At 46.1% G+C, this 25,960-nt stretch overlaps 1 protein-coding gene across 1 annotated transcript; it reads right to left on the bottom strand.

Moving 5' to 3' along the window:
• Positions 1-2,752: 2,752 nt before the first annotated feature.
• Positions 2,753-22,610, bottom strand: TNFSF15 (TNF superfamily member 15). Its single transcript, XM_012768804.2, has 4 exons — positions 22,374-22,610; positions 10,711-10,753; positions 9,612-9,659; positions 2,753-8,343 (listed from the first exon to the last, which is right to left on the bottom strand). Exons 1-4 carry the CDS (start codon positions 22,578-22,580, stop codon positions 7,889-7,891), a joined length of 753 nt encoding a protein of 250 aa, XP_012624258.2. The 5' UTR covers positions 22,581-22,610; the 3' UTR covers positions 2,753-7,888.
• Between the last annotated feature and the right edge of the window lie 3,350 nt (positions 22,611-25,960).

Consider the following 25,960-nt stretch of genomic DNA (forward strand, 5'->3'; position numbering starts at 1 on the left):
GGGTGAACGGTGACATTGTAGAGGACCCTGGGGACAGGGGAGAAGGCTCCCACGTTATCCTAGGGTTGGTAGCTGAGGCTGAGGGATGGGTGTGGCTGGAGTTGGGGCTCCCCAGCACGGGCAAGGATGGGCTGGCTGGGTAGTAGTAGAGCCAGTGTTTCTATTACAGGAACCAGGAATGGGGCATGAAGCAGGACCAGGCACTCAAGAAAGGAGGACATCCTTGAAACCCTGTGGGGGGTCAGAATATTCAATCAATGGCCGCCACTTTGAATGGAAGACTCAGTCGTTCTTTGAGGAGCTAGCGGTCCGTTCCTGGGAATGCCCACCTGTGTAGGAGTCCATGTGGAACTGAGCTGTGAACTCATCTTGGGGCCAATAAGGCAGCCTTTGACTGAAGATTAAATGAAATGATGCAGGAAAAGTGCTTACCACTCTGAATGCCCCCAAATGGTAGCTCTTGTCTCTTACTGTTGATGGTAAACTCTGAGAGGGGGTTGCCTGTATCCTGACTGAGTTGGAATCTTGGTTTAACGGAGTCATTTTGGGCAAGTGGACTTAATCTGTCAAGCCTCATTTCCCTCATCTGTAGAATGAGAGGATCGTGCCAATCTCATTGCATTGGGAAGTAGCGTGGATTATGCAAAGAGTTGAGCTCAATACCTGACATACGCTAAGAGCACAGGAAACACCAGCTGTAAGTGCTGGTGCTAAGGCCCAGCATCAGCCTGTGAGGGTGGCGGCCCTGGCCACGTGGCCTGGCTGCCAAACCCACCGAAAGGCCCAGGGGCCGAGGGGCAATGAAAATGCTGTCAAAGTGGAACGGCATTGGCGGGCCCTGCAGCTCACAGCTCAGTTCCGGTTACCTTTCCATTTCCTGCACCGAAGAGGCAGAAAGTCCCCGTGTACTAGCTGCACGGCTTTGTAGCCTAAGGTACGTGGGGAATTTAGTTTTCTCTTGGAGAAACCCTCTCGTTTGTCTCCTCATACCTGAAAAAGGGAAGCTCGTTTGAAACTCACACGCTACAAGCATAGAATTATTGAGACTTGTTTCTAAACTGCAAAGGGAAGGGACTTCAGCTCCCTTCATTCCCCTCTGCTCTGGAGTCTCAAAGAGAAAGCTGAGACCTACGGAAGCGGCGGGCCCAACCCCCGCAGGTGCCAGCTTGGCGGACCTGGGCCTGGCATCGTGTGGCTCCTGATCTGCAGCTCCTTCTACAGCTCCACTCTGGGACATTGATACCATTGTTTGTGATGAAGCTGGTAATGATGATGATGTGTGTGTGATCAGGGGGTTGGAAGCAATATAAATAGGAGGAGTAGTCAAAATATCTAACAACCAGTATGATATGAGCATCTGTCAATCAGAATCAATCATGTCTAACGAGTCAGAACAAACCCTGTGCATCCCGACCGAGCGCTAGCTGGCCTCTGCTTAGAACCTGCATATCCTCGTGGACAACTGGACAAACATCAGAAGAGACCATTGGTTAGTTTTGTCTCCCTGTTTCAAAGTTCCTAGGGATGGAGAATCCTTTTGAGAATTGACTGAAAATACTGTCTTTGGTGACCTAGATTAGAAGACTATTGATGTTTTTCCTCCAGAGAACTGGCATTGTGGCTTTTGTAGATACTTGTTTTTATAAAAAAGTTTAGGGCAAATAATGCACTTCTCTCCACAAGTATAAAAATATTTTGTTCTTTTTTTTATTATTTCAGAATATTACAGGGTACAAATATTTAGGCTACATATATTGCCTTTGCCCTGCCCCAGTCAGGGCTACGAGAGTGTGTATCTTCCCGACAGTGCTCACCATACCCATTAGGTGTGAATATACCCATCCCTTCCTCCCCCTCCCACCTTCCCAACACCTGATGAATGTTACTACCATATGTGCACAGAAGTACTGATCAATTAGTACTAATTTGATGGTGAGTGCATGTGGTGCTTGTTTTTCCATTCTTGTGATGCTTCACTTAGTAGAGTGGGCTCCAGCTCCATCCAGGATAATACAAGAGGTGCTAGATCACCATTTTGTTCTTATCGCTCCTAGGAGTGGAGCCAGAACTGAATTTCAGAAGGACATCAATACGTTCCCAGGATCCCCACTGGGAGGGAAACTTTTGAGACTGAAGTTCTGGAGGACAGCCTTACCCCCACTCCCTCAGTGTTTGATTCTGCGTACAACCATGAGGTAGAAACAAGTGACGTTTCTGACATGTGATCCCTTTTGACCCTCAGAAATGGCAATTTCATGTGATGCAACCTAATACCGACTGAGCGCCAACAGTGACCCCAACTATTGCTCAGGAAAACGGAGAGCAGTGACTGTGTTGAGCCCTTTTGATTTTTGCTGATTGCTGTTTTTATGAGAGGCAGCGGAGTACAGTGTCAGAGACTGACTTAGATCTAAATTCTGGCTCTACCACGTAGTAACATGGGTCTCTCTATTTCAGGGTTGTTCGAGATGAGATTAAGCCACTTAACTACAAAGTCTCCTAATTCCTAAAAGAAACCTGGTGGATTCTCTCCTTCCCTCCCTTTCTCTCATCTGACCAGAGTGGCACAATCTGTGGTGTTTCACAATCAATTTGTTGTGAGATTTATTACAACCTATGAGAGCTATCTACCATTTTGCATCCAAGTACATACAGAACTAACTGTATTTTTTAAGAGCCCAAGGATTACCCTTAGACCTTATTTAGAGAGAAAAATAAATGAACAGATTAACAAAAGAATGGACAATTAGCGTCAAAATTCAATGCCAGTTTATTAAGTTACGTCTATTAAATACATGAACACTTACAACACTTCATGTACAGAGATTAGAATTCATACGGTAGTGCCCGAAGACATGGGAGGCATACCAGTTAAGTACATATCCAACAACATACAATATGCATTTTACTTTGGGCTTGATGTTTTAACATAAAACATAAAATCAATGAAAGCACATGGGGCTTATCACGAAAACCACATAAACACCCACGTTTGTTCGATCTGTATACCCCTGAAACAAAAAAGGGGAAAATTACATGTTTTAATGACTTTAAGAATAAAATCATTTGATTAAGTTCAGCTACTCTATTTGCTCCACCTTGTGTGTTTCCTTCTTCCCGGGTGCACACACCGCGAGAGTAAGACACGCCTGTCACGTTCCCTCTCAGCTGTCCCACATCGAGGTAAGGGCTATCGTGCAACGCGAGCTCAAAAAAATAGGCGATTCATGGATAAGTCTGGTGTCCTACTGACACTAGGCTTGGTGTCAGGGGATGTGAATTCTAGTCTCAGCACTCCAATGAGCTATTGTCTGGCATGGGGACACTATGTCACCTCCCTGAGCCTGAGTTTCTCCATCCTTGAAATGATGTAACTTGGAATACATAGACTCTGCAGATCCTATCATCTCTAAGATCCTAGGTCATTGCTGTAGCAGGCAAGATCATAGAGTCATTTTGTGTTGGACACTCTCTCGACAAGTGGGAAAGAACAGGTACTTCTAGGCTGGAAGCCACTGAACTCTTGACAAGGCCTGCCAGGTTTGTCGCAATTAAAAATAATACATTGTAGTCAATTAAAAAATGGCCACATAATCATAGACTTGGAAAAGACCTCAGAAATTCTTTGTCTCAATCCCTCGCCCAATCTCCAAGGAGGAATGGCTTCTCCAAAACCCTGGTGATAAGCTCCCTGCTTGACTACCTTCAGGGACTGAAAAATCACTACCTGGAAAAACTCTGGTTTTGGGTAGAAAGTTCCTTTAGGTATTAAATCAGAGATGGTGACCCTGTAAGTACAGCTCTATCTTCTGAGAGGGGCATGGAAGAATCTCCTCCCCATGTTCCTGTTGCCTTATAGTTGTTTGAAGATTCTCTTCCTGTCTCCCTTCAATTTCTCCTCCAGTCATTAAAATGAATGCTATTAATATTTCTTAAGAGCCGAGGGGATCAGATGAGTCTGGGGTTATTATTCAGGAAGATAGCATCCTCGGTCTAGGATGCCTTTGGTTCATGGTGTGGCCCTAGACAAGTAACTTCTCCTATCCAGGCTGGCAAGGTATTTCATCCTAAAATGGGGAGATGGTGTGGGAGGCAAGTGTGTCTCAGGGCTTGGGAAGTTGAAAATACGATTGTTACAGTGTGAGGCAGAGGATGGACGAAACTTTTCTGACCCACACTTTCTCCGCACTGGTGTGAAAAGACTCTGGGGTTAACAGCTCACTGAATTCTTTCTAGGCCCAGCTGCCAATAGGATGCAATGGTGGGAGTATCCAGGGTAACAATGTCTACTTAACAAAATTCTGCTAAAAAATGACAAAACGCTTCCAGGACTCTGGGCCTTAGGAGAGCAAAAAATCTTGAGGCAAGAGACTTCTGCGTGTGTTTTCGAAGGTACAGAACGAATATAAACAGTCCTGCCCTGCATAATTAATCCCCAATGTCACAATCATGGATACAGGATTGGGTAACGGCTTGGGAAAATTTCTTGCAAGAGAATGTTGACAGTGGCCGTGCCTTGTTCACAGCGAGTTAGTTGAGCTTTTAGAATCCAGAGGAATTATTTGACAAGCATAGAGGTGGAATTTCCTCTGGGATGATGTAGCTTAGGCTGAAACGGAGCCAGGGTTCCTGGCATGTTATTCAAACAAGCCTGACACATTTCAGGAAGTGAAAAGGTGTACTTTTCCCTTTTCCTACTAGAACTTTTAATAGCTTAAGTAATTCTGTTCTGCCAAATAGACCTAAACCATGCTAGGGTCAAAATGTTAGTGACCCCATGCATTCTGATCATGGTTTGCGTGTTTGCTGAGAAACAGGCTGTTCAAAGCAGGCTGAGTCATCCATACTATTCTAACATTTTTAAGGATGCTGATCCCAATTCGAGTCCAGCAAATAAAAACTTCTTTCTACATGTGGCTTAAATAATGGATTCCACCCTAGAAAATGATCTCTCTGTTTTCCCCCCCTTCTGTTTATGTAAAACTGTCCTTGAGTGGCTACTTAAAAAAACCACTTAGAGTGAACACAAATCATTTTGTTAGTGATCATCCTTCATCAAATAGCACCCATTTTCATAATGAGAAAATATCCTAAAATGTGCCTAAAGTTAGCTAATTAATTAGCTAATACAACCAAAATAAATTGAAGGATCTGCAGGCAGACAATGGAGTTGCTGGGTAGTTAAAATGAGCACGTCTGAGACTAAATTAATTTATCTCTGTGTCTCCAGGGCGAGTAGGTACTCAGTGAATGTTTGTGGAATTGATTTGAATTCAGCCTTTTGAAAGACATTTAGCCAGTAACACATTTTCTCCCTAAATTATTTTCTAAAGCAAGCTCCTTCCTACTCCCCCAAACCCCTTGAATATATCCCATTGACCCCTTTTAGGGGATCATCACTTGTTCTTCAAAAGCATTCTCCCACCTCATTTTTAAAAATAGTACACTAATTTTTGCTATGGAGATGATGACTTGGAAACAAAAGTTCTGATGTGAGTCCTATAAGGAATGCTTGGCTGTGCCTTCCTGCATAGTAAAAGATATATACTGTGCTATACAGAATTTAACAAAGTCAGCAGTGCAAAGTTGAGCTACCAAACATTCTTCAACAAACAAGCTGATGACAGGAACAAAATAAATACATGGCATGGATTTTTCCAAAGCCTCAAATGTCTTAGGATGTCAGGAAATTCCTATCTTGGATAAACTTCTAAATCTAGTAGATCGCCTATGGCACACTGGGCAAGTTTGAACAGGCTACCCTGGCCTGTTCTGTAGGAATCCTTTCCTGCACCCCAAGTGGCTTGGGGTTCTCATGCACCAGGGAGACCAGGTGCAGATAGAGCATTTTATTTTCTTCGTGGATTTTGGTTCTGATTATGGAACCAGACTGGAGTCATTGAGGAGAGATTCTTGGTCTAACAATAAATGCTGTTCTAGAAGTTGGTTGAGGGAACATTCTCTTATCAAGGTGGTGTTGGAGTTACTGAGAAACCTTTCTTTTCTACTTTAAGCCAAGGGTAATTCCCCCATCTGCGATGTCCTTTCCCTGTGGTCATCTGGGGCCCACCCACCTTCTTTCAGGATTCACTTCCTCTCTGAAGACTCTGGTGCACCAGGTGCAGGTGGCCACACCCTTGTCTGTGTCGCCACTGAGTCCTGTGCTGACTGTTTGGAGAAGCTGAAGTTCAGAAAGAGGCCTGGTGTCAGTTAGCCTAGCAGAGGTTAGGGAACATACTTAGCCTTAACCTCCCAACTGAGAAACTGGAAATTAGTGCTTATTTAATTATAACTCGACAAATATTGACCGAGTACCGCTATCGCCCTGGCTGCTGTGCTCAGGAGCCTCTCACGTAGCTGTCTGCTTCTATCATCTCCTGGCAACCAGAGTAAGAGTGATTGTGGTGCACAGCTTGCTCTCAGACCCATCCATGAGGTCTCCCAGGGCAGGGAGCATTTGTAATAGAGGCCAACGTGCTGGAAGTCACAGGCCAGGTAACACCAAAATGCTCAGACTACAGAATGCATGAAGTTCACACGTTTCATGCCCATGAGCTCATTTGATCCTGGGAAACAAATTGGTGGAGTCCTGATTTACAGACAAGTCAACAAAGGCTAAGAAAGCAGATCTACCCCTCCCACCCTTGACATATCAGTGCAAGAAAATCAAACAGACTAGAAGATATGGACCTGCTAAAGCACAGAAAGACCTTCTCAACATCCAGTCTCTCCCCAGGGAAGAAGTCTTGGTTAGATTGATCAGCTAATCCCATATTTAAATCCCTTGATATTGTAAGGGGAAAATACCCACATAACACTCTGTAGATAAAGTTGCAAGGCAAACCTCAAAGCAGATCTAGGTTCACTTCTCCAGATTTGATGATTGACTTCTTTCTCCCAACCTCCAGGGAATAAGTCCATTGTCTTCTAGCATCAAGCGAGTTTGTTGTACAGTTAGTTAGCTAGAAATTGATCTTCAGGTTCTTGAGTGACCTAATTAGTTGCATATCTTACACAGTTAAGAAAGAGCCAGAAATCTTATGTAACAGTGTCAGGTGATTTTTTTAGGATTTGGAGTTATTTTTTAGCGTGTGTTGACTAATATTTGGCCAGGAAGCATTGAGTAGTATTTATTTACATTTTGAGCAGAGTCTGTGTTGTTCTTCATAGTGTCTTCTGGGTTAAGGTGGTGTCCAGAATATAATAGGTACTCAAGAAAACTCTACTAAATGCAATTGTTGTATTTTTGATATGCATGTGAAACTCACACTTGCTTATTTTGATATCTGCATGCATTATCAAATGAAAGGTTGCTTTTCTCATATGCTGTAGATGGTATGAAAGCCAATTCCTTTTTTGAGAACATTTATGAGAAATACAAGCTCTCTTTTCATTATTTTTAGTTAAGGCAGGAAAGTATGTGGAGAAACTGATAAAGGATTTTGCCTCTGAAGGTTTTACACTGTTTTCTAGAACTTTCTTCAAAGCTCCTGGTCGAAGCAAATTTATGATCAAACTGAACAATAACTGGGCCAATGGTGACAAATGTGTAGCAGGGGGCTGTGGAGATATCCTTCTTTAAATCCTGACCCAAGTATCATCCATCCATTCATTTGGTGGTCAGTATTTTAATATTTAGAAAGTCACCAATCCTCTCAGCAACCACTGTGATATGTCTGTTTGCTTTAGCATTTTCCAATTAGTATTCTCATCAGTAAGGCATACGAAGTGTGAACTTTGGGCCCTAAATTTCATAGCTAAAACAGTGTCTCTGTGCAATGCCCCCTAACCCTGGCCCCAAGAAAACCCCTGGTTATGATTACATATGACTGAAGAAACTTAGGAGCGAGATAGCAGAGGACCATCGCATAATGATGTCTGCTCTGCCCTACAGCAAGAAGGCTCCAAAGAAGGTTTTATCTTCTTTTGTGTAATCCACCAAAGAGATGTCACTGACGTTCACCATCAGCTTGTCCCCTTCTTCTAAGGAGAACATGGCCCCTAGGTAGATGGGCTGGAACCAGTTGCTGCCTACTTCACACACGGACTTTGTCCCCATTAGGAGCTGGGTGGGCTCAGGGTAGCTGTCTGTTACCTTGGTGATGAGCACAGTGATGGAGTCGGGCTTGTGCAGTCGGCTCCCTTGGCTGATTTCCCCACACCCGGAGGTCGTCCCTCGGAATGTGACCTGGGAGTAGACAAAGTAGTCTCCCGACTCTGGGATCACCAAGAATTTATTGGTGTAGTTCATCCGGTTCTTGATGAAGGCCAGGCCTAGTTCATGCTCCCAGTGCAGAGCCGGGAACTGATTTTTTAAGAGCGGCGTGGGAGTTTGTCTCACAACTGCAACGACAAGAGAGAAGTTTAATTTGCTCCTGATGGAAGCTGTGGACTTTGCTAAAAAGAGTGTCATATCATATTCCAAGAAGAGGAAAGTGATTGAATATAACCAACAGCTGACAAGTGTCTTTGGGAGGAACGAGTGAAGGATATGTGAGTGGATGTACCCAGTTGTTCAAAGACAGTGGAGTCTTGGGCTTGTGACCTGGGGCAAATTGCTTTGCCTCTCTGATCCTGAGCTGCCTGATCTGATGATTTCCAATCACCTGAGCCCTGTGATTCTGGAAAACAGTGAAGGTTAAGAAATCCACTCCTTTGTGTTCAGGAAAATGGCTTATTGGAAATAATTACCCTTCCGCAAATGACTTAGATAAGACTCACAGATGCCTCTCTAGTGGGCCAATGATAACACTGGACTCTAGACCTTCCAAATCTCCATCCTTTGCCTCATAAATGATTAGCTGACATGTTTTATCCCCACTGGTCCATCAGAACAAATTGCTTGTCCTCTAAGTAAGGGGTAAGTGATGGCAACTTGACATCTCCCTGGTCTCAATCCTCACTCAGGATTCACCACAAATAATTTCCTCTTAGTCAAATGGTAATGTCTTGTGTCCCAAGGATATCCCCTTGCAGACTGCAAATTTTCTTATAGGTCAGGAGAACATGCTTGCTTTTTATGCTCAATGGTTTTACCCCATCTTTCTGCACTATCTTGCTCTTTCCTCTGGAGTTTCAGAGGAACATGAACTCCAGGTGTGAGGTGCCTGGAATTTCCATACTAGACTTGGAAAGTTGGCCAACTGGTGATAGTATGAGATCCCTCTTTATCTCTTCATATCAATGAAAATTCTCTGGAAGCGCCTTCCTGAATGTAAATGCCCAGTGACATCATCTTGAATAGGGCACAGATGGACCGAATAAATTGACGACTCAGGGGACCTGTCATTTGTGACCACATCCAGCATTATTGGAGCTCTGAGTCCAAGGAAAGCCTCTTCTCAATGACAGGGTGTGTGAATGAAAGAGAGTGACAGGAGAGAAAGGAAGAGAGCTGATAGAATCCCCAAGAAAATGCACGGGAGACATGGACCTTTGGACCCCCTCCCAGGGAGGAAGACATTAAAAAACCCTCCACTGGGAGGACAAATCTGTTACCAAGGGGTGTGGTTTCCAATTTTAAGCTTCTAGGGTAATTCTGATAAATATGCTGAAAGAAATCTCAGGATCATGAGCCGTGGTCTCCTGGAGAACACAGCAGGGAGGCTTACCTGTAAGGTGTGCCCGTGGCTTAGCTCTGTCATCTCTCAGAGGGGTGTCTGTAACAAAAGGAGAAATATGCTTTGAGTGAGTCGAAGCGTGACTGAAGAGGGCACGGTGGGAGTTGCAGGGTGCCCGGGACAGGAGAGGAACATTGATCTCCTCCAGCTTGGTCTGGTCCCACTCGCTGTGGGTTTGGGATTGGAATGTGGTGCTTGTAGCAAGTACCACTGAGGGCAGGGAGACCCAGAACAAAGAGTCTTGGCCTCATGGCTTTGGGCAAGTTATCTAGCCAGTCTGAGACTCTGTTTTCTCATCTCTAAGATGGGCACAGTTATCTCTACCACAGATGGAGGGTGTTCAGCACGATTCTTGGCACATAGTCAGAGCTCAATAAAACCCAACTAGCTGCTCTTTCCCTCAAGCTGCTGTGGGAGCTAATTAGATTTTGCTTTCTTCACGGGCCCTATAACTATATCACTGAGGTGTATGGATGCCCAACAGAAATGGGATGGGGAGTGGGTGGGGACCGCTCTGTAGCTATATGACCTTGGTGGGTTCTTTTCCTCTCTGGGCCTCTGTTTCCCCATTGGTTCTTAAGAAGACCTCAGAATTTCCCCTTGGCTTTCAGAGATGATTATATTAGATTAAGTGTGTTCTACCTGTAGTGATAAAGATGATGTTGATGAGGGTTAAAAGCAAAAAATTACTGCACACTTTTGATGTGTGGACAGTGTTCTAATCCCTTTTATAGGAATTCACTGATTTAATTCACACTAACACTGTTGGGTCGATACTATTGTAACCATTTTTACAGGTGAGTAAATTGAGGCAGAGACAAGTGAAATTATGTGCCCAAAGGTAACACTGCTAGTAGATTCCAGAGCTGGGGTTTGGGTTCAGGCCATCGGCTCTACCAGCCATGCACTAGGCCATGGCCACCTTTCCTTCTTAGGGCCTGGGGAGGGGCCTCACTTCTCCCCTGGGTTTGTATTTCTTGACTTAGCCACTTGGTAACTAAAGACCCGCCTCCGAACTTCCTACATACAAGAACTACTAGAGAATTTTTTGTTCCCCAAAAGAAAAGGCACCAAAGAAGAACACACTTACAAGCTCGCTGGTGTGAGTGTCCAAACTCTTGTTCTTTTAGAGTCTGTTGGGAAAGAAAGATATGGTTCAGACCATCTGCAGTCCTTGCGACCCCAACATCCCACACAGATGCCCAAAGCAGGAGTATGATTAAGGTGCCACTGTCACCCAGCCTGGGTCCTCTGGAATGAGGGCAACGGGAATAGGAATATTTTTTGTTGATGGGAACCTTGCACCTTAGCTCTCCATTTTCCTCTGGAATTCCCAATGACTTTTTTCTCTCTTATTCTTATCTCTGAATCCCAGCTTTAAAGTTCTTTCCTGAGAGCTTTTCTTGTTCTATTCCAGGGGACCTCAGCATCTTGTCATTGCTTCTATTATTTGCACAAATAATGGAGCATGCTTTCTTTTCTTCTCCACAATTTAAAAATTGGAACTGTTCTTAAAAAATTATACAGAAAAAGAAATAATGGCTATTTTGTCCTTCTCATCATCTTCAACAAATCCTTCCTTATTTCTGTGCTATAAAGACTTTTTCAAAATAATTGCAACCCTAGTTTGTGAGCCATTTCTGATACCACCTGATAGTGGAAGGGGACTGCCTTGGAGGCAGACAGACCCGCATTTGAATCCCGGTTCTACCGTTTATTAACAATATGACCTTGAGCAAGCCATTTTTCCTTTCTGAGCTTTGGTGTTCTCATTTGTATGGCGGGAATAATAACATCCATGGCCCCAAATTATTCTCACGGTTGAGGTGAGGCTCAAATCAGAAAATGCATGAGTCAGTGTAAAGAACATATGGAAAATGAAGAAACCACTCACATGCCCGAACATAAAGCTTGAGAGCAAAACTCTGCTCTTAGCTTAGGAACAATAACACCATATTACATTTTAAAGTGTTGTCATAAAACCTTCTCTAGTATGATTTCAACCCAACACTGATTTGGTTCTTGTAACTGCACAACCTTCACTAACCGAGTAATCCTCCTGTCACCATGAACACTTGACCTATTTTACACCTTAAATCCGTGTGTGTGTGTGTGCTATGAGTGTATAGTCAGGTTCTGTGGGTTCCACATCTGCAGATTCAACTAAACATGGATCAAAAATATATGGAAAAAAGCCCATAAGGGAAATAATACAACAATGAAAAATGATGCAAATAAAAACCAATACAATGTAAGAACTGTTTACATGGCAATCACATTGTATGAGGTACTATCAGTAATCTAGAGATGATATAAAGTACATGGGAGGAAGTGCATAGGTTATGTGCAAGTACTGTGCCATTTTATATAGAGGACTGGAGCATCTGCAGATCTTGGTCTCCATGGGGTTCTGGAATCAATCTTTGTAGGTATCATGGGAGGACTGTTCTGTGAATGAGGAATGCGTGTCTGTCTGAGCACGAGAGGACAAAGCTCCGATCATCCGGGGAGAGAGTGTGAGTTGCTGTGTTTGGCGTCCGTGCATGCACATGCATCCGTGCTGTGGCGTTGTGCCCATGGAAGTCTCTCCATCTGTCTGTGTGGTCACGTGGATGTAACTGTGTCATTGTTGAGTCTAGGCCTGTGAGCAGTCTGTGCTCTTGTTCGACCCCGGACTTCTGGGCTTTGTTTACTCCCTACCCACATACTCGACCTCTACTGGAAGCTCTCTTGAGGGCAGAAATCTTGCCTTTGAATGATTCACTGACTTCCTGGTCTCTCCAGCCCCCTTTCCTCCACTTCCTAATTCTACTAATGGTGCCCCTACTTCCCCTTGACCATCAGACTTGAAATTTGCTTCTTTCTTCTTCCACAAACCCAAAAGCTGTCTTTTCTAGTTTGCAGGTTTTCTCATACTGCTCTTTTGGATTCTTCCAGCAGGTCTTCCTTCCTAACAGGTCCTTGTGCTTCTGGTCTCTCCCTTTTTGTGATCCATTTCCACGAACCTGCCTTCAGAGGGCTTTTCCTAAAGCATCACTTTATCGGGAAACAGCTCTGTGCACAAACCTTCTACGGCTCCCCACGGCACTTGAGACCCAGCCCTACCTTATCTTAACTTGGCATTCAAAGTCCCAACTTAAACATCCTGGCCTCGTTACCCCCATTTACTCCTCTCTAAGCCTTCTGTGTTCCCAGCTAAAAGAGCAAACTCTGTGAGTGACTCAAGGGACCTGAAAACCGCAGCAAGTGTGGCTACTGCTTACGGAGAGAGCAGGGACACTGTGCTATGCTAAGCTCCTCACGAGCATATTTCCCTTCAGCTTCGCAACAACACTCTAAGGACGATGCTGTTCATATCCTCATAATGAAAATATGGGGCTCAGGGAGGATAAATAACTCTCCCAACATCCCACACCTCGAAAATAGCGGAGTAGGATTTTAACCCAGGCCAGGTGACTCCAGAATCCCAAACCCTAAATCACTGCACTGGACAAGGTCCTCATCTGGTGATGTAGATGGGTAAGTACCAGCAGTTCCATGCATGGTGACAGTGGGGCAAGTCCAGAGTAGAGAAAAGAGAGATCTGGCCCGGAAGTGGGAGAATTGCGGGAAATTATCCCTGAACTGAGTCTCACAGGTCCTTCAGGTATTAGCCAGGTGATGAAAGAAATAATGACCATTCCAGACAAGGCCAACAGTTTGTGCAAGAATAAGGAGGCCCAACAGAACATGGGGGCAGTTGGAAAACAGTAAAGCTTTCTGCTACCAAATGAATACAGTATGTATACTTAGCATAGGGTCATGAGTACAGTGGTCTTTGGAAACCTAAACCCAGTTGCTGTGACCAGTCAGCCAGCATCAATAACTCTGGATGGGTTTGGGGGAGGGGTGCAGAAGCAGCCTAGAAATGAGCTCATTCTGCAGCCCATTGCCTTACTTTCTACTGATAGAGCTGATAAAGGAATCGGTCCTTTGGCAAGGCAGAAAACTGAAGGTGGGGTTCTCAGAGAGAATCGGGGAGCTCTTGGTTGCATCCAGAAAATAGTACCTGCCTTGGTTGGTCTTCTTTTGATACATTTCATTCTCTGCTGAGAAACCTTCTTGAACATCTGCTTATCTTTGGCCAAGCAGACACTCAGCTAAGAGTTTGGAACATTTTCCTTTGACTCAGAATGTCACTGTCATTAGCATGTGTCTGGGATGTGGACGCATTTCCATGTTTGCTCTGCTGGATTTCTATGACTTGGGCACACATTTCATTTTCACATGCGGCTGGACGTGCATGGATTTCAGTGGTGCAGAATGCCGTGAAACATCTGGAGCTGGTGACAGTGCCAGTTGGCAGGCGCTGAGACACAGGGTTCCAAGAGTCCTCAAGAAGAATGTCAGTTGAGACTCTCTCTTTAAGAACAACGTCTAAGCCTTTCATTGCTGCTTCCCTTAATAATGATTCTGTGTTCGTGGGAAGAAGACCATTGTGACAGGAAACAGGAACGAAGGAGGAGGAGATTTGAGAGGATGAAATAGTAGCTTATTTGGGAAAAGGTTTCTGCATTGAAGCTGTCCCAGTGTTTGCTCTCAAGATAGTCACTGGAAACACCAGGCCAATACAATGCCTCACTGTGTTCCTGTCCCTGTCACTGTCCCCTGCCCCATCTCCATCACTTCTGGGCTTTTCTGGGGCACCAATGAGACAGTGACTCCTGAGGGTGCTGGTTACTGCAACGTTAGTCTCCAGTTCTGACACGGGGCCCCTGAGTACCTCAAAAGAAGGAGATGTGTCCCCTTTACATGCCTGTTCTAACCACTGAGAACCAGGGTCCAATTTTATTTTTTGTGTGCTTAACAATTTCTCTCTCTCGTGGAATCAAAGCTGCCTGCAGGTGGGGATCTCGTCTGCCTGTCTTGCTCACCACTGAATTCCCAGCACCTTGGACGGTGCCTGGCACTTCTGCCAGATTATCCAATTTGAAAAATGTGCAGATTCTCCGGAACCAGGAAGACAGAGGCAGAAAAGAGAGCAGAGGATGGGGTAAAGTTTAGATGCAGTGACTTGGGCCAGAGATTTGCAACCCAAAATGTCTAGGAAGGATATCTTTTTGTTCACATTTTTAAAAAATTTAATTACGTAGTGGTAGGTAGCCATGATCCTTTAGTACAAGGGCCTCTAAAAGTCTTCATCAGGCTCTGGGTGGAGCACAGTGGAGCATAGTCATAGCTCTAGAAATATCTGTGGGAAGTTTGCAAGGCTTTGCCAGCAGCCAGAGTCAGAAAAGGCAAAGGTGTATGCCCATTGGCACCCATCTTAGTGGGACAGAGGGACGCCTGCTACCACCCTAATTAAACAAGCTGTGTTCCCCTTCTCCCCTTAGTTCTTGTAAGTCAGGAAATTTTCACTCTCATTTTATTTTCTTTTTTTGTATGTTGACTGGTAATCCTTGACTCAAACTGACCATGACCTGTTGCCATAGGCACTTTGGGAATTATTCTAATTCTTCAAATTAGGCAGAAGAAAAGATGGAGGGAAAGAGGAGACTGAAATTTACTTGACTGCTCCCCAGGTGCCAGGTCCTGTATAATTGGGCATTTATGTGTGTTCCTCCTCTAATACCCCAGCTTCTCTCAAAGAAGGGGTCTGTATCACCTTTTCACAGTCTCTGTGAGCCTTATAGCGGAGCCTGAAAGAGGTTAAGCAATTGTCCAGGGTCAAAGAGCGCATGCGCACGCAGAGCTCCGGAATCTGAACCTTTAGACTAAATACAGACCCTGGCACACATTAGGAGCTCTGTAAACATTAGCTGAGTGCACAATAGACAAACAAGCCTGAAGTAACATAGTCTATGAGATTTCCTGGCATTTCCCCAGAAAATTCCCTTGAGTGTATTTTAACTAATGATCCACTTAGCCTTTTCTCCCATGCCCTATAATCACTCTCTCAATCTATTCATAAACAGGAAGAGATATTCATTTCTTGCTGTCATAAATGCTGCAGTTGCAAAGGCATAAATGTTTTATGACCCATAACATCCTCCCAGCACCTCTAGGAGAAATATGCAGACATTTGCCTTTTTGTCACTTCCCTTGGCTTCTCCCTGTTTATCCTTGCACAAGTATAAATCCAGCCTGGAAATGTTTTATTCTGAGGTCATATCATTTCATCATCCTCCAAGGTGCCTAGCATGGTATGGAGCAAAGATGCTGGTGTTTGCAGCTGAGCAAATTTGGAAATCCCAGCTCTATGATTTCCTGGTGTTCTGATTTAGGCATGTCACCTAATCTCAGTAAGATTCAGTTTCCTCATCAATAAGAGCAGGCAATGATTTTTTCCTCCCGGGACTATTGTGCTGGTTCAGAAAGACCACACACATAAAATGGGTATACAGTTCATTCTCCTTTTTCTTTGGGGTCAATAAATGCTCGTGGGCTGAATCATTGGTTCTGCATATCCTCCTTTTGGTCTTACCACCTCAGTTGTACCCTTGCATGTCTTTATGACAAGTGGCAGATTTGGATTCTTTAGTTGCTATGGGTGGCTTCCTCGTTTTTCCCAAGGACTGACATTCGATAGGCTTCTGGAGCTTCTGCCCTTTCAGAATGCACACGGGTTCAGGGAATGGAATCTATGCCCCGCCCATTTCAAACCCCAAACTTGTTGCTGTGGTCCTTAAGCAGGTCAGGCTGGGAGATGACCTCTTGTAGCCAGTGCGTGGCTGTAGCCGGTGGTGTGAGCTCTGTCCAGCGAGAATGTGGCAGCTCGCCCTGCCGACCTGGCACTCGGTGATGTGTGTGTTCCTTTACCAGCAGAGCGACCGGATCCTGAAATTACCAGCTGCAAGCTGCCTCCCTGTCTGCCATTCGCACCCCTTTCGCCTGCCCTTCCGGCTTCTGTGCTCCTTCACTGCCTCCCGCTTCCCTGCCCTTTGCTCACAGCCTGACCTTTGGAGTGGATGTCTTCCAGGTGTGCTGGGGCTTCCTGAGGCTACAGCAGGGGCATTGCCATTGAGGGCAGAGGCGTTTTGCAACTTGTAGTGTACTTTTATCTTAATTATCTGTTTCCTCTAGACAGCACTAAAATGGACAATTAAGATTGTCCTCCTTCCTAAAGAGGAAACAACTTGAGTGAGAAAACACGGGGTAGGTTGGGAGTAGCATGATGCCAGTAGCTTTCCAGACATCTTGCAAAATTCACCTACAGCGCTATGAAGAAAGTGTATTAACCTCCTCATTGGATAGTGAGTCTAAGGCTCGGGGAGGTTTGTACCTTGCTCATCTCTTGACCCTGCTGTCCATCCAGAAAACACTTAGCGAGTGCCTTCTCTGTGCCAGGTGCAGTTAACTGCCCCCAGGGGAGGAAGGGGACTGGCATTTATTTAGCACTTACTTTGTGCCAGATACTTCTCATGGTTAAATCCTCCTGACCACCTCAGGAGGTGGATATTTTGTTGGACTTATACCCAGAGGCAGGTGAACTTAGTGGTTAGGAGAAATATAGAGAATGGGTTTGAATCCCAATGTCACACTGTTTAACTCTGGGCACATTGCTTAAAGTGGGGATAATAATAGTACTTTCCTCAGTGTTATTTCTATTAACTGAGATGATTCATGTACCAATAATAGAAAACATACCATGTACCCCACGGTAAACACTTTATAGGTGAGGTGTGATCTCATTTACTCTTCTTAAAACCCTTAATATGAAAATATTTAGCATGGAGTCTGGTATACACTAAGTTATTAACAGGTCACAGCTGGAATGTGGTGGGGCCATGGCTTTCCCTCAATCTGTGCGACCCTGAAGCCTGAGCTGGCAACACGATGGGGTCCTGTTGGTCAGGGTAAGTCTCAGGGGCATGCGTGGGGGAAAGAGGGGTGCAGGGAGCAAAGGCCAGGAGCCTTGGAGGAATTTTCGGGAAGGGGTGGAAGTGAGATGGGAGGGACCTATGGAGAAGGTGGGGAGAATGTGCAGGTGATTCTAGAAGTAGGACCCATCGGGGAAGGACGGACAGGGCAGTGGCTCAACCCTGGGCAGGAAGGCCTCCTATGGCACCTCAGACAATTCATTGCCCAGTACTGACTGCCCACTCTGCTGGGCTTGAGCTGGGCCACCTTGGTACATTCTGCTTTGCCTGGAGCACGGACTGTGTGCTAGAGCTGTGCCAGGGAAGACGGGCTTTAGGGCACCTGGGCCAGAGTGGGGTCTACGGACCCATCCTCAGGGCAGGGGAAGCCACGGAAGGGCCCAAAGAGTGCCCAGGCTGTGGTCAAGTGCAGCTGGTAAAGAATGGATTGGAGCATATGGTGGGAGTTTGTGGGGAAAGATGATGTAGGGAAGGAGGCCTGGAGATAGAGCACAGACATCATAGATCAAGAAAAGCCCTCCAGCACCAAAACCTGCTCTCCGGCCAGCGAAGGCAGATTCCAGAGCAGGCAGAGAAGTATCCTCTATGATGTAATTTCCCTGAGCAGGAAGTTCCCTGGTTATTTAATAATAATCGCTGTCAATTATTAATCCTTCACTCCCTGGCAGACACTTTACATATTTTATTTCTAATTATCCCCATTTCATACATAAAGAAGCTGAGGCCCAGGAAGATTAGGTAACATGGCTAAGAAGTGGCCAGGCCAGAAGTCAAACTGAGTTTGAAGTTTCGACTCCAGGTTTTTCCAAGATGCAAATCTGCCTAATATCCTGCAAAAGGCTAAAGATTCTAAAACATTTTACTATGCCTATTTTATTTTATTTTATTTTGCATAGGCAACATACACATTTTGTATGAAAGAGTGTAGGTTTATCAATATCTCCCTCCTTCCCCTGTTGACAAGCCACCCAGGTGTCCTACCTGGACACTAGGACAGTTAACAGTTTCTTTTGGGCTCTTCCTGAGATAGCCTATGCATTTATAAACACACTCACACATGTGGATTTCTTCATAAAACGAAGTATACCATATTATATATGCTGTTATGCATTTTGCTTTTTTCTGCTTAACTTGTACGCAAAGGGTTGAACCTACTTGGTTATGTACAAAGGTGAGGTTTCTTTCTGTCTTTGCAATCTCTCGGTAGATTGCTTGAGATGCGTATCACGTTCTGGTTTAATGCTTATTCAATCATAAAACTGTTTTCTTCATCTACTACCTTTGCGGAGAGGATTTTTGGGTTGGAAGAAGATTTTGTTTTAATTGTATATCTGCAGGTTGAGCGTGCCATGCCACCGCTCTGATCCTTACTTTTCTTTTTTGGAAAAACACAGCACTACTCCCGCCCCCTGGAGGGTGATTCGGAGGGAAATGTAAGATTTGGTATGTGCATCTCCTCGCTGCGGGGCTGGCACAGGGTGAGGCTCAGTGACCAGCAATAGTGGCTGCTTTTTCCCCTAATATCACTGGTTTCCTTCTTCCTTTGGCACGCGGTGTGGCCGCCCGGCAGCTAGCATGGTGTGAACTCCGCTGCCCGAATGCACAGGCGGGAGGTCACATGGGCCAGCTTCAGAAAACTCTTGGCTCTGCCACTCATAGAGGTACAGGCTTAGGCAAATCTCTTTAGCCCTCTGAGACTCAGTTTCCCTCTCTACAAAACAAAGGGCTTTCAGCTGGCTAATTTTCAAGGGCCTTGTTGCCTGCAATGACCTATGGTCATCTGACTGGCTTTTGTCTGTAATGGGGTCTGTGAGCCGGACCCCAGGCACGGCATTCTAGCCACTGCTGCCTTCCTTCCCTCCTCCAGGAAGCCTTCCCTGAACCACCCCATCCCTGTGGCTGGGCTAGGAGAACGTCTGGAATCCCACGGCACCTGTATGTCGAAAGAGCCTATTTGCTGAGGCCAAGATCAAGTTTTCTCAGTAGCTGCCCGGTGCCTGGCACAGAGTGATGATCACACCCCAGTAACCGTGTGTGTGTAGCCCTCCCCATGTCCCCAGCATACAAGATGCTCCTGCACAGGCCTATGGGTACTGGCGGAGTATTGATGTCACTATCTCCTTTAAAAGAAAAGGAAACAGGCTCAAAGAAATGAAGCCACCTGCTTATTTGCACATGGCCAGAAGTGGATGAGCTGGGTTTCAAACGCAGGTGTCTGTCTAAGAGCCGTATTCCATCATATGGTCACCCAAGCTTTTCTTGGTGACCTGGTCTTCCCTCTGAACACCATCCTCTCATCTCCTCTTCCCCATCAGTCCCTCCAGATCCATTCTCCGCCCTTCCCGGGCCTGCCCTGTGCCTGGCCAGGCTGCTCCCGGCTCCTTTCAGCCCTGGCTTCCTGGTGAGTCTGCTCAGTGGGATTGGAGGCCCGGAGGACAGTGAGCTCAGCCTTCCCTCTGCCCCCCCGCTGTCTCCCTGCTGTCCTGGCAGTGGCTGCCTTTCTCTACTGGGCCCTTCTGTCCTCCAGGCAGGTCCTCGTCCGGGCTGTGGTTCTCTGGGTTCCCCTAACGCTCCTCCCTCCTGCGCCCCTTCACGCCCAGGCGTGGTCACTGGCTGCCACCATTGCTAACCATGGATGCTTGCAGCCCCTGCTCAGTAAACAGGCCCTTCCTTAAACCCCTTCCAAACCCCTCTCTGAATGTTGTCCTTCAAGCCCGCTCCCTTGAGCGGGCCAGCTGTTTCTTCTCCAGACCCTGATTGCTACATGTGCCCCAGCTACACCCCCATTTCCCTTTTTCTGCTGACGCACTAAGAAGTCACGCAGCCTGGCCAAACTGCAGCTCCGCACGTCCACTCTCTGGGTTATTAATGGTCTAATGATGATAAGGCATTATATGTCACCTAAACGTTCGTACCCCAGGAATATACTGAAATAAAAAAAAAAAAGAAACTGAAAAAAATCATAAAAAAATAATGATGATAGAATGGGTAGTGTGAGCCACATTCATTTCTTGAGCACCTGCAGCAGGGCAGGCACAGAGACAGAGTCAGGGGTGCAGTGGCGAGCAAGAGACCCCGTGCTTTCCTTCGAGGGGCATCCTGTCTAGTGACAGCTCCTGTCTCCAGCTGTCACTAGAGCAAGTCACTGGCCCTCCCAGGAGCGTGGCAATCCACGTGATGGTCTTCTAGATAAACAAAGGCGTTCTCTGGCCTCTGCTGACCTAGGGGCTCTCGGACATCGTCTTGGGTGGCAGGAACGCATCGTGCTGCTGGTTCCCCTCAAACCCCAGGAGGGTGCAGGTTGCTGGGGGCTACTCAGCACCTTTCAAGAACAGCTGTCCCCTTCTGGCTAACGAGGGGCAGAGTCCCAGACTGATGACTGGCTGCTGCGTGTGGCTTCTTGCAGCAACCAGCTCCACGGTCAAGGGGTTGCAGTCTGACCTCCCTTGCCCTGCAGTCCTCGTCTAGCCTGAACAGCATTTCCGGGTCATCTGTATATTTCTACATTTTACAAGTGTTGGCGTGTGGCCACGGATGCTGCTGCCTGTGTCACAGTCTGTTGACTCTGGCGGGGCGGTTACAGATTAGCCATGGCTTGTGCACGGTGTCCCCGCTCTGAAGCTGGCGGGGACTGCTTAGAGACAAGGTTTCCAGTTAAGCCAATGGAAAAGCCTGTTTTCTCCTTTGGAATTTAATACTTTGGACTGAAACTAAATCAGCCGTCATAGATTATGAAGGAGCAGTTTACTACTTGAATGATGCATTCTTGACGCTTTGGGGTACATTTCTGACGTTCATAGTCTGGAATTATGTTTTCCCCTTAACACCTGCACCCCTCCCCCACCATTGCTCTCCCTGGACTCTGTATTCCTTTCTTGACTAAGCTTCTCCCCAGCTTCCAGCCAGACCTTAGACATAGACAATCATGTGGTATATAGGGAATACTACTCAGCCACAAAAAAGAATGAAATAGCGTCTTTTGCAGCACCTAGAAACTGGAAGCCAGTATCCTAAGTGAAGTGTCTAAGGAACAGAAAAATAAATGCAGCATGTTCTCACTTACAAGTGGGAGCTAAGCTATGCTTAAGCATGGCCACATAGAGTGACTTAATGGGCAGAAGTGGGGAAGGTAAGAAAAGGGTGAGGGTGAAAAAATGACCTACTGGGGACAAGGTACACTACTTGGTTGATGGGTGTACTAAAAGCCCAGACTTTACCACCATACAATTCATCCATGTAACAAAAAACCATTTGTACCCCCTAAATCTATTGGAAATTAAAAAAAAAAATTTAAACCCAAGAAAGGGAATTGGGTAAATAAATTATAAATTATAGCATACACACACAGGAATATGTGTCTATATCATGCTGATGTGAATTTATTAACATAAAAATAAAATTGTAATATACTAGGAGATTCAGAATAATCCCATTTTATTAAAAAGAATATGGAATTATATAATCCAAACTGTTAACAGTGGTCATCTCTAAGGGGTTTTGGGTAATGATGATGTTCTTCCTTCCCTTAGCTATGTTTTCTAACTTTTAAAAATGACCATGTGTTAGTTATATAATTTAAAAAGTTTTTTTTTTCTAATGAAAAGGAATGTTCCCGAATTATCAGTACACTATGATTATAATCATCTAAAAATACGGGCCTTGAAGTTATTCCCATATAAACAAAAGGGACACTTCATTCCCTGGAAAGATTGAGAATAAAAGCCAAATTGAACTTCTCCACCCCTCCTCGTCTGCATCTCCCTTGCATGTGTGGAAGCAAGTCAGGAATGTGATGCATCTGGAGCTCTGTCTGTCCTCGGTCCAAAGCTGCCATAGCTGCCACGGCCCGTAAAGCATCTGCTGTCCCCCCAGGTCACCGCGCAGCCTTGCTTACCTGCAGCTGGACACAGGCCTCTCCGTGGGCCCGGAGCTGGCTGACGAGCAGGTAGGTGGTGAGCCCTGCCAGGAACGGGAGCGACACCAGGAAGCAGGAGAGAGCCCAGCGCATGCTGCCCCTGGCCTTGGGCCTGCAGCCACCGTCCTCGGGCAGCATTTCCATGCTGGCCGTTTCCCCAAAGCCCAGCCCCAGATGCTCCGCCATGCTTCTCCTGCCCGTGCTGGAGGCGCCTCTGACTCCCGGCCAGAGAGACCCCCCATTAAATAGAAGCCCAGCTCTCATAGTGGGTGAATTATTCACTGCCTACTCCTCCCCTTTTCCTCTCTCCAGCCCCGCTGTGAGCTGTGAGCGCACCGGCCCTGCCCTGCTAGGGAATGTACCGCCTACAACAGAAACTAAGTTAGGTTTAAGGGGGAAAAAAAAAAAGAAGAAGAAGAACGCTTTCCCAAGCATATTTATATACAGTATACTCATGTGCTCTTTCCTTCGTTTACAGAAGGAAGTTAGGAAAGTCCCCGGAGGAGGAGAGAAAGAATTCATCAAGTCAGTGGGTGGAGCCAATTAAGATATACCTGGTCCCCGTGCTGTGCTGGAGGCCTGGCAGCCGTGCCAGTCTGGGAGTGAGCTGCTTCTGGAAGTGAAAGTGAGGGCTGGGGGTGGGGCTGTGGCTTGCAGACTGGGAGGTGGAAATCACGTTTGCAGCAGCCCCGTGCAAAGTTCTGCCCAGCCCTCTTCCGCTGTGAACCTCATGGGGACTCATTCCCATTGTCCAGATGGGAATGGCAAAGTTCTGAAAGGCGAACGCACTTGCCCTAGGTCACCCGAGGATCGAGGCAGAGGAGCTGGGAAGATGACCTAGTTCTTCGAAATCATGGCTTGGGGTTCTGGCCTCTACCATACAACTGCCTATAAAAGGAAAGTGTATTTCTAGCCTGCATTGAGCATTGTCCAAGCAGAGGGCGTGCGGGCGTAAGTAGAGGTGTCTGTCCGTGCGGGCAGGATGTTGACTTCCGCTCCCTGATTAACATAAAGTTAGTTGATCACCAGTGATATGCCTCGCCACAGGCGGGTGTGCACTGTGGCCAGGACATGTAACAAAGGATTACATTTGTTAAGCACTCACTTTGTGCCGATCACTGTTCAAAGTTCAATGTGCTAATAAAATTATTTCATCTTGAGATAACTTGTGTGGTAGTAAAGTTATTATGCCCATTCTACAGATAAGAAAATGAAGCCGAGGGAGTAAGTGGTAAAGCCGGCACTGGGCCTTAGGCAGGCTGGCTCCCGAGCGTCTTCACCACCAGACGGCACTGCGTGTGTCACTGGCCAGCGCGGTGCACAGTCACCTGTGCCCACCTGCCCGGGGGGAGGGCGTCCCCTCCAGGGAGGGGTGTGGGGAGGCTTCCTGGAGAAAGAGGAGGTGCTGGGACTGGGAGCTCAGGGAGGAGTGGTCTCAGAAAGGAGCGGAAGGCCCTGCAAAAGCATGGGTCCCCGAAATAGGAAAGCTTAAGGGACGGCTGTGGCGTCTGGTGGGGACCAGTTTGATTAGAGCCTCCACTCAGTTGCTACGTCAGCTTGTAGCACAGCCCAAACCCTTCAGGCTACCTGGAAAGGCCTTTCATAGCCTGGTTTCTGCTCCCTGTCACCCCTCCCCAGGGACCAGCCTCGTCTCTTACTGCTCTCCCAAGCTTCGGTCCCTGATAGACTGCGGGTGGCTGTCCTGTTGCACGAGCTGTTCCCTCTGCTGTGGGAGCTACCAGTCCTGTCCCTTCCTACCGCCATGCTCCCCTAGACCCTGACTGTGTGCACAAGCCTTTCTTGCATTCCCCTGCCTCCAAGATCAGGTAAGATGCTCATACTCTGTGTTGAACTCTTCATGCTAGACTGTGTTTGACTACTTTTCTGTCTCCCCCATTAGACCATCAGATCTGGGAGGGCAGGTACTAAGTTGTGTCTTTTTTGCATGGCTGTTGCTCCTGACATATTAACTGGCCCATAGGGGAGAACTCATAACTAACGTCAACTGAAATAAGCATCTGACATATTTGCAAAGAATTCCAGCAAAGAGTGATTTTTGTGTCCTGTGGTTACTCATTCTTGGTTTAACACATCTATTAAGAAACTTCTTTGAGAGTAACCTAAATCTTTGCTATTGTAACTTAAGCTTTCTTTTGATGACTGAGTAGTATTCCCTGGTATGGATGGACCACAGTTTGACTATTCACCCATTGAAGGACACTATGGTTATTTCCAGTTTTGAGTTATTGTGAATAAAACTGTTAGGAATATTCATGCACAGGTTTTTGTGTGAACATGTTTTCATTTTTCTGGTATAACTTCCCAAGGGTGAAATTGTTGGGATATATGGTAAGCATGGGTTTAATTTTGTAGGTAACTGTCATACCCTTTTCCAGAATGGTTATATCATTTTACTTCCCACCAGTGAATATGTGAAAGATCTGATATCCTTGCTCTTGCATTTGATGTGTATCACTATTTTTTGTTTTAGCCATTCTGATAGGTGGGTAGCAATATCTCACTGTGGTTTTAATTTGCATTTCTCTAATGGCTAATAATGTTGAGCATGTTTCATGTACATATTTGCTGTCTGTGTATCCTCTTTGGTGATGCAGACATATGTCATATGTTTTTGGAGGCCACAAAGTTCTTTCTTCCTTCTTGATTCTCAGTGGACTCAAAGATGGGTCACTGCACTTGAGTGCCAAGTGGGTCACTTCACCTACTATGTGCCAGTGTTCTAAGTAGTGAGGATAAAGCAGTGAAGAGAGTAAACAAAAACTTCTGCTTTCATGAAGCTTATATTCTGTGGGGGGGGAGGGGATGGCTAGTAAATACAATAACTAAGTTAATTTATAGTACCTTAGATGATCTTAAGTGGTTTAGGAAAAAAACACAGAAACAGGAGATAGAGAATTATCTTAATTGCAATTTAGAATAGGGTGATCTGAAGAGGTCTCACTGAGAGGTGACATTTGTATGAAGACCTGAAGAAGGTGGGGGAGGCCACTTGGGTGTCTGAGAAGAGAGCTCCTGGCCTGGCGCAGGTGTGTGTGGCATGTGCAGGGAGCACTGAGGTGGCCGGGGTGGCTGGGGCAGTGGGTGTGGGGCAGTGCAGGGGCCATGAATGAGGTCAGTGGTGGCAGAGGAGGCTGACTGTGCAGGGCCTCCCGGGCCTAGGTGGGATTTGGCTTCTCCTTTAGTGAGCTGGGGGTCTTTGGAAAGTGTAGCACGGAGGGCTGGCAGGTTCTGATCTCACTGTGAAAGGGTCATCCTGGCTGCTGTGTTGAGAACAGCTTGCAGGGGGGCCAGTTTGAAGACCTGTGCAACCACCCAGGGACCCAGACAGGACCTGATTGTGACAGTGGTTTGGATAGGGTGGTGGCAGTGAGGGTCACAAAAATAATGGGTCCTGGATATATTTTGAAGGACAGTAGACATAATTTCCTATGGAGCTAGATGTGGGGTGAGAGAAAAAGAGAAGAGAAAACTCTGAGTCTGAGGATTCAGTGGAGATAGGGAAGATTGTGGTGGAAGCTTGTAAGAGATGATCTGGAGGCAATTGG

This window comes from Microcebus murinus, chromosome 12 (assembly GCF_040939455.1).
Source record: "Microcebus murinus isolate Inina chromosome 12, M.murinus_Inina_mat1.0, whole genome shotgun sequence".
Classification (NCBI taxonomy): domain Eukaryota; kingdom Metazoa; phylum Chordata; class Mammalia; order Primates; family Cheirogaleidae; genus Microcebus; species Microcebus murinus.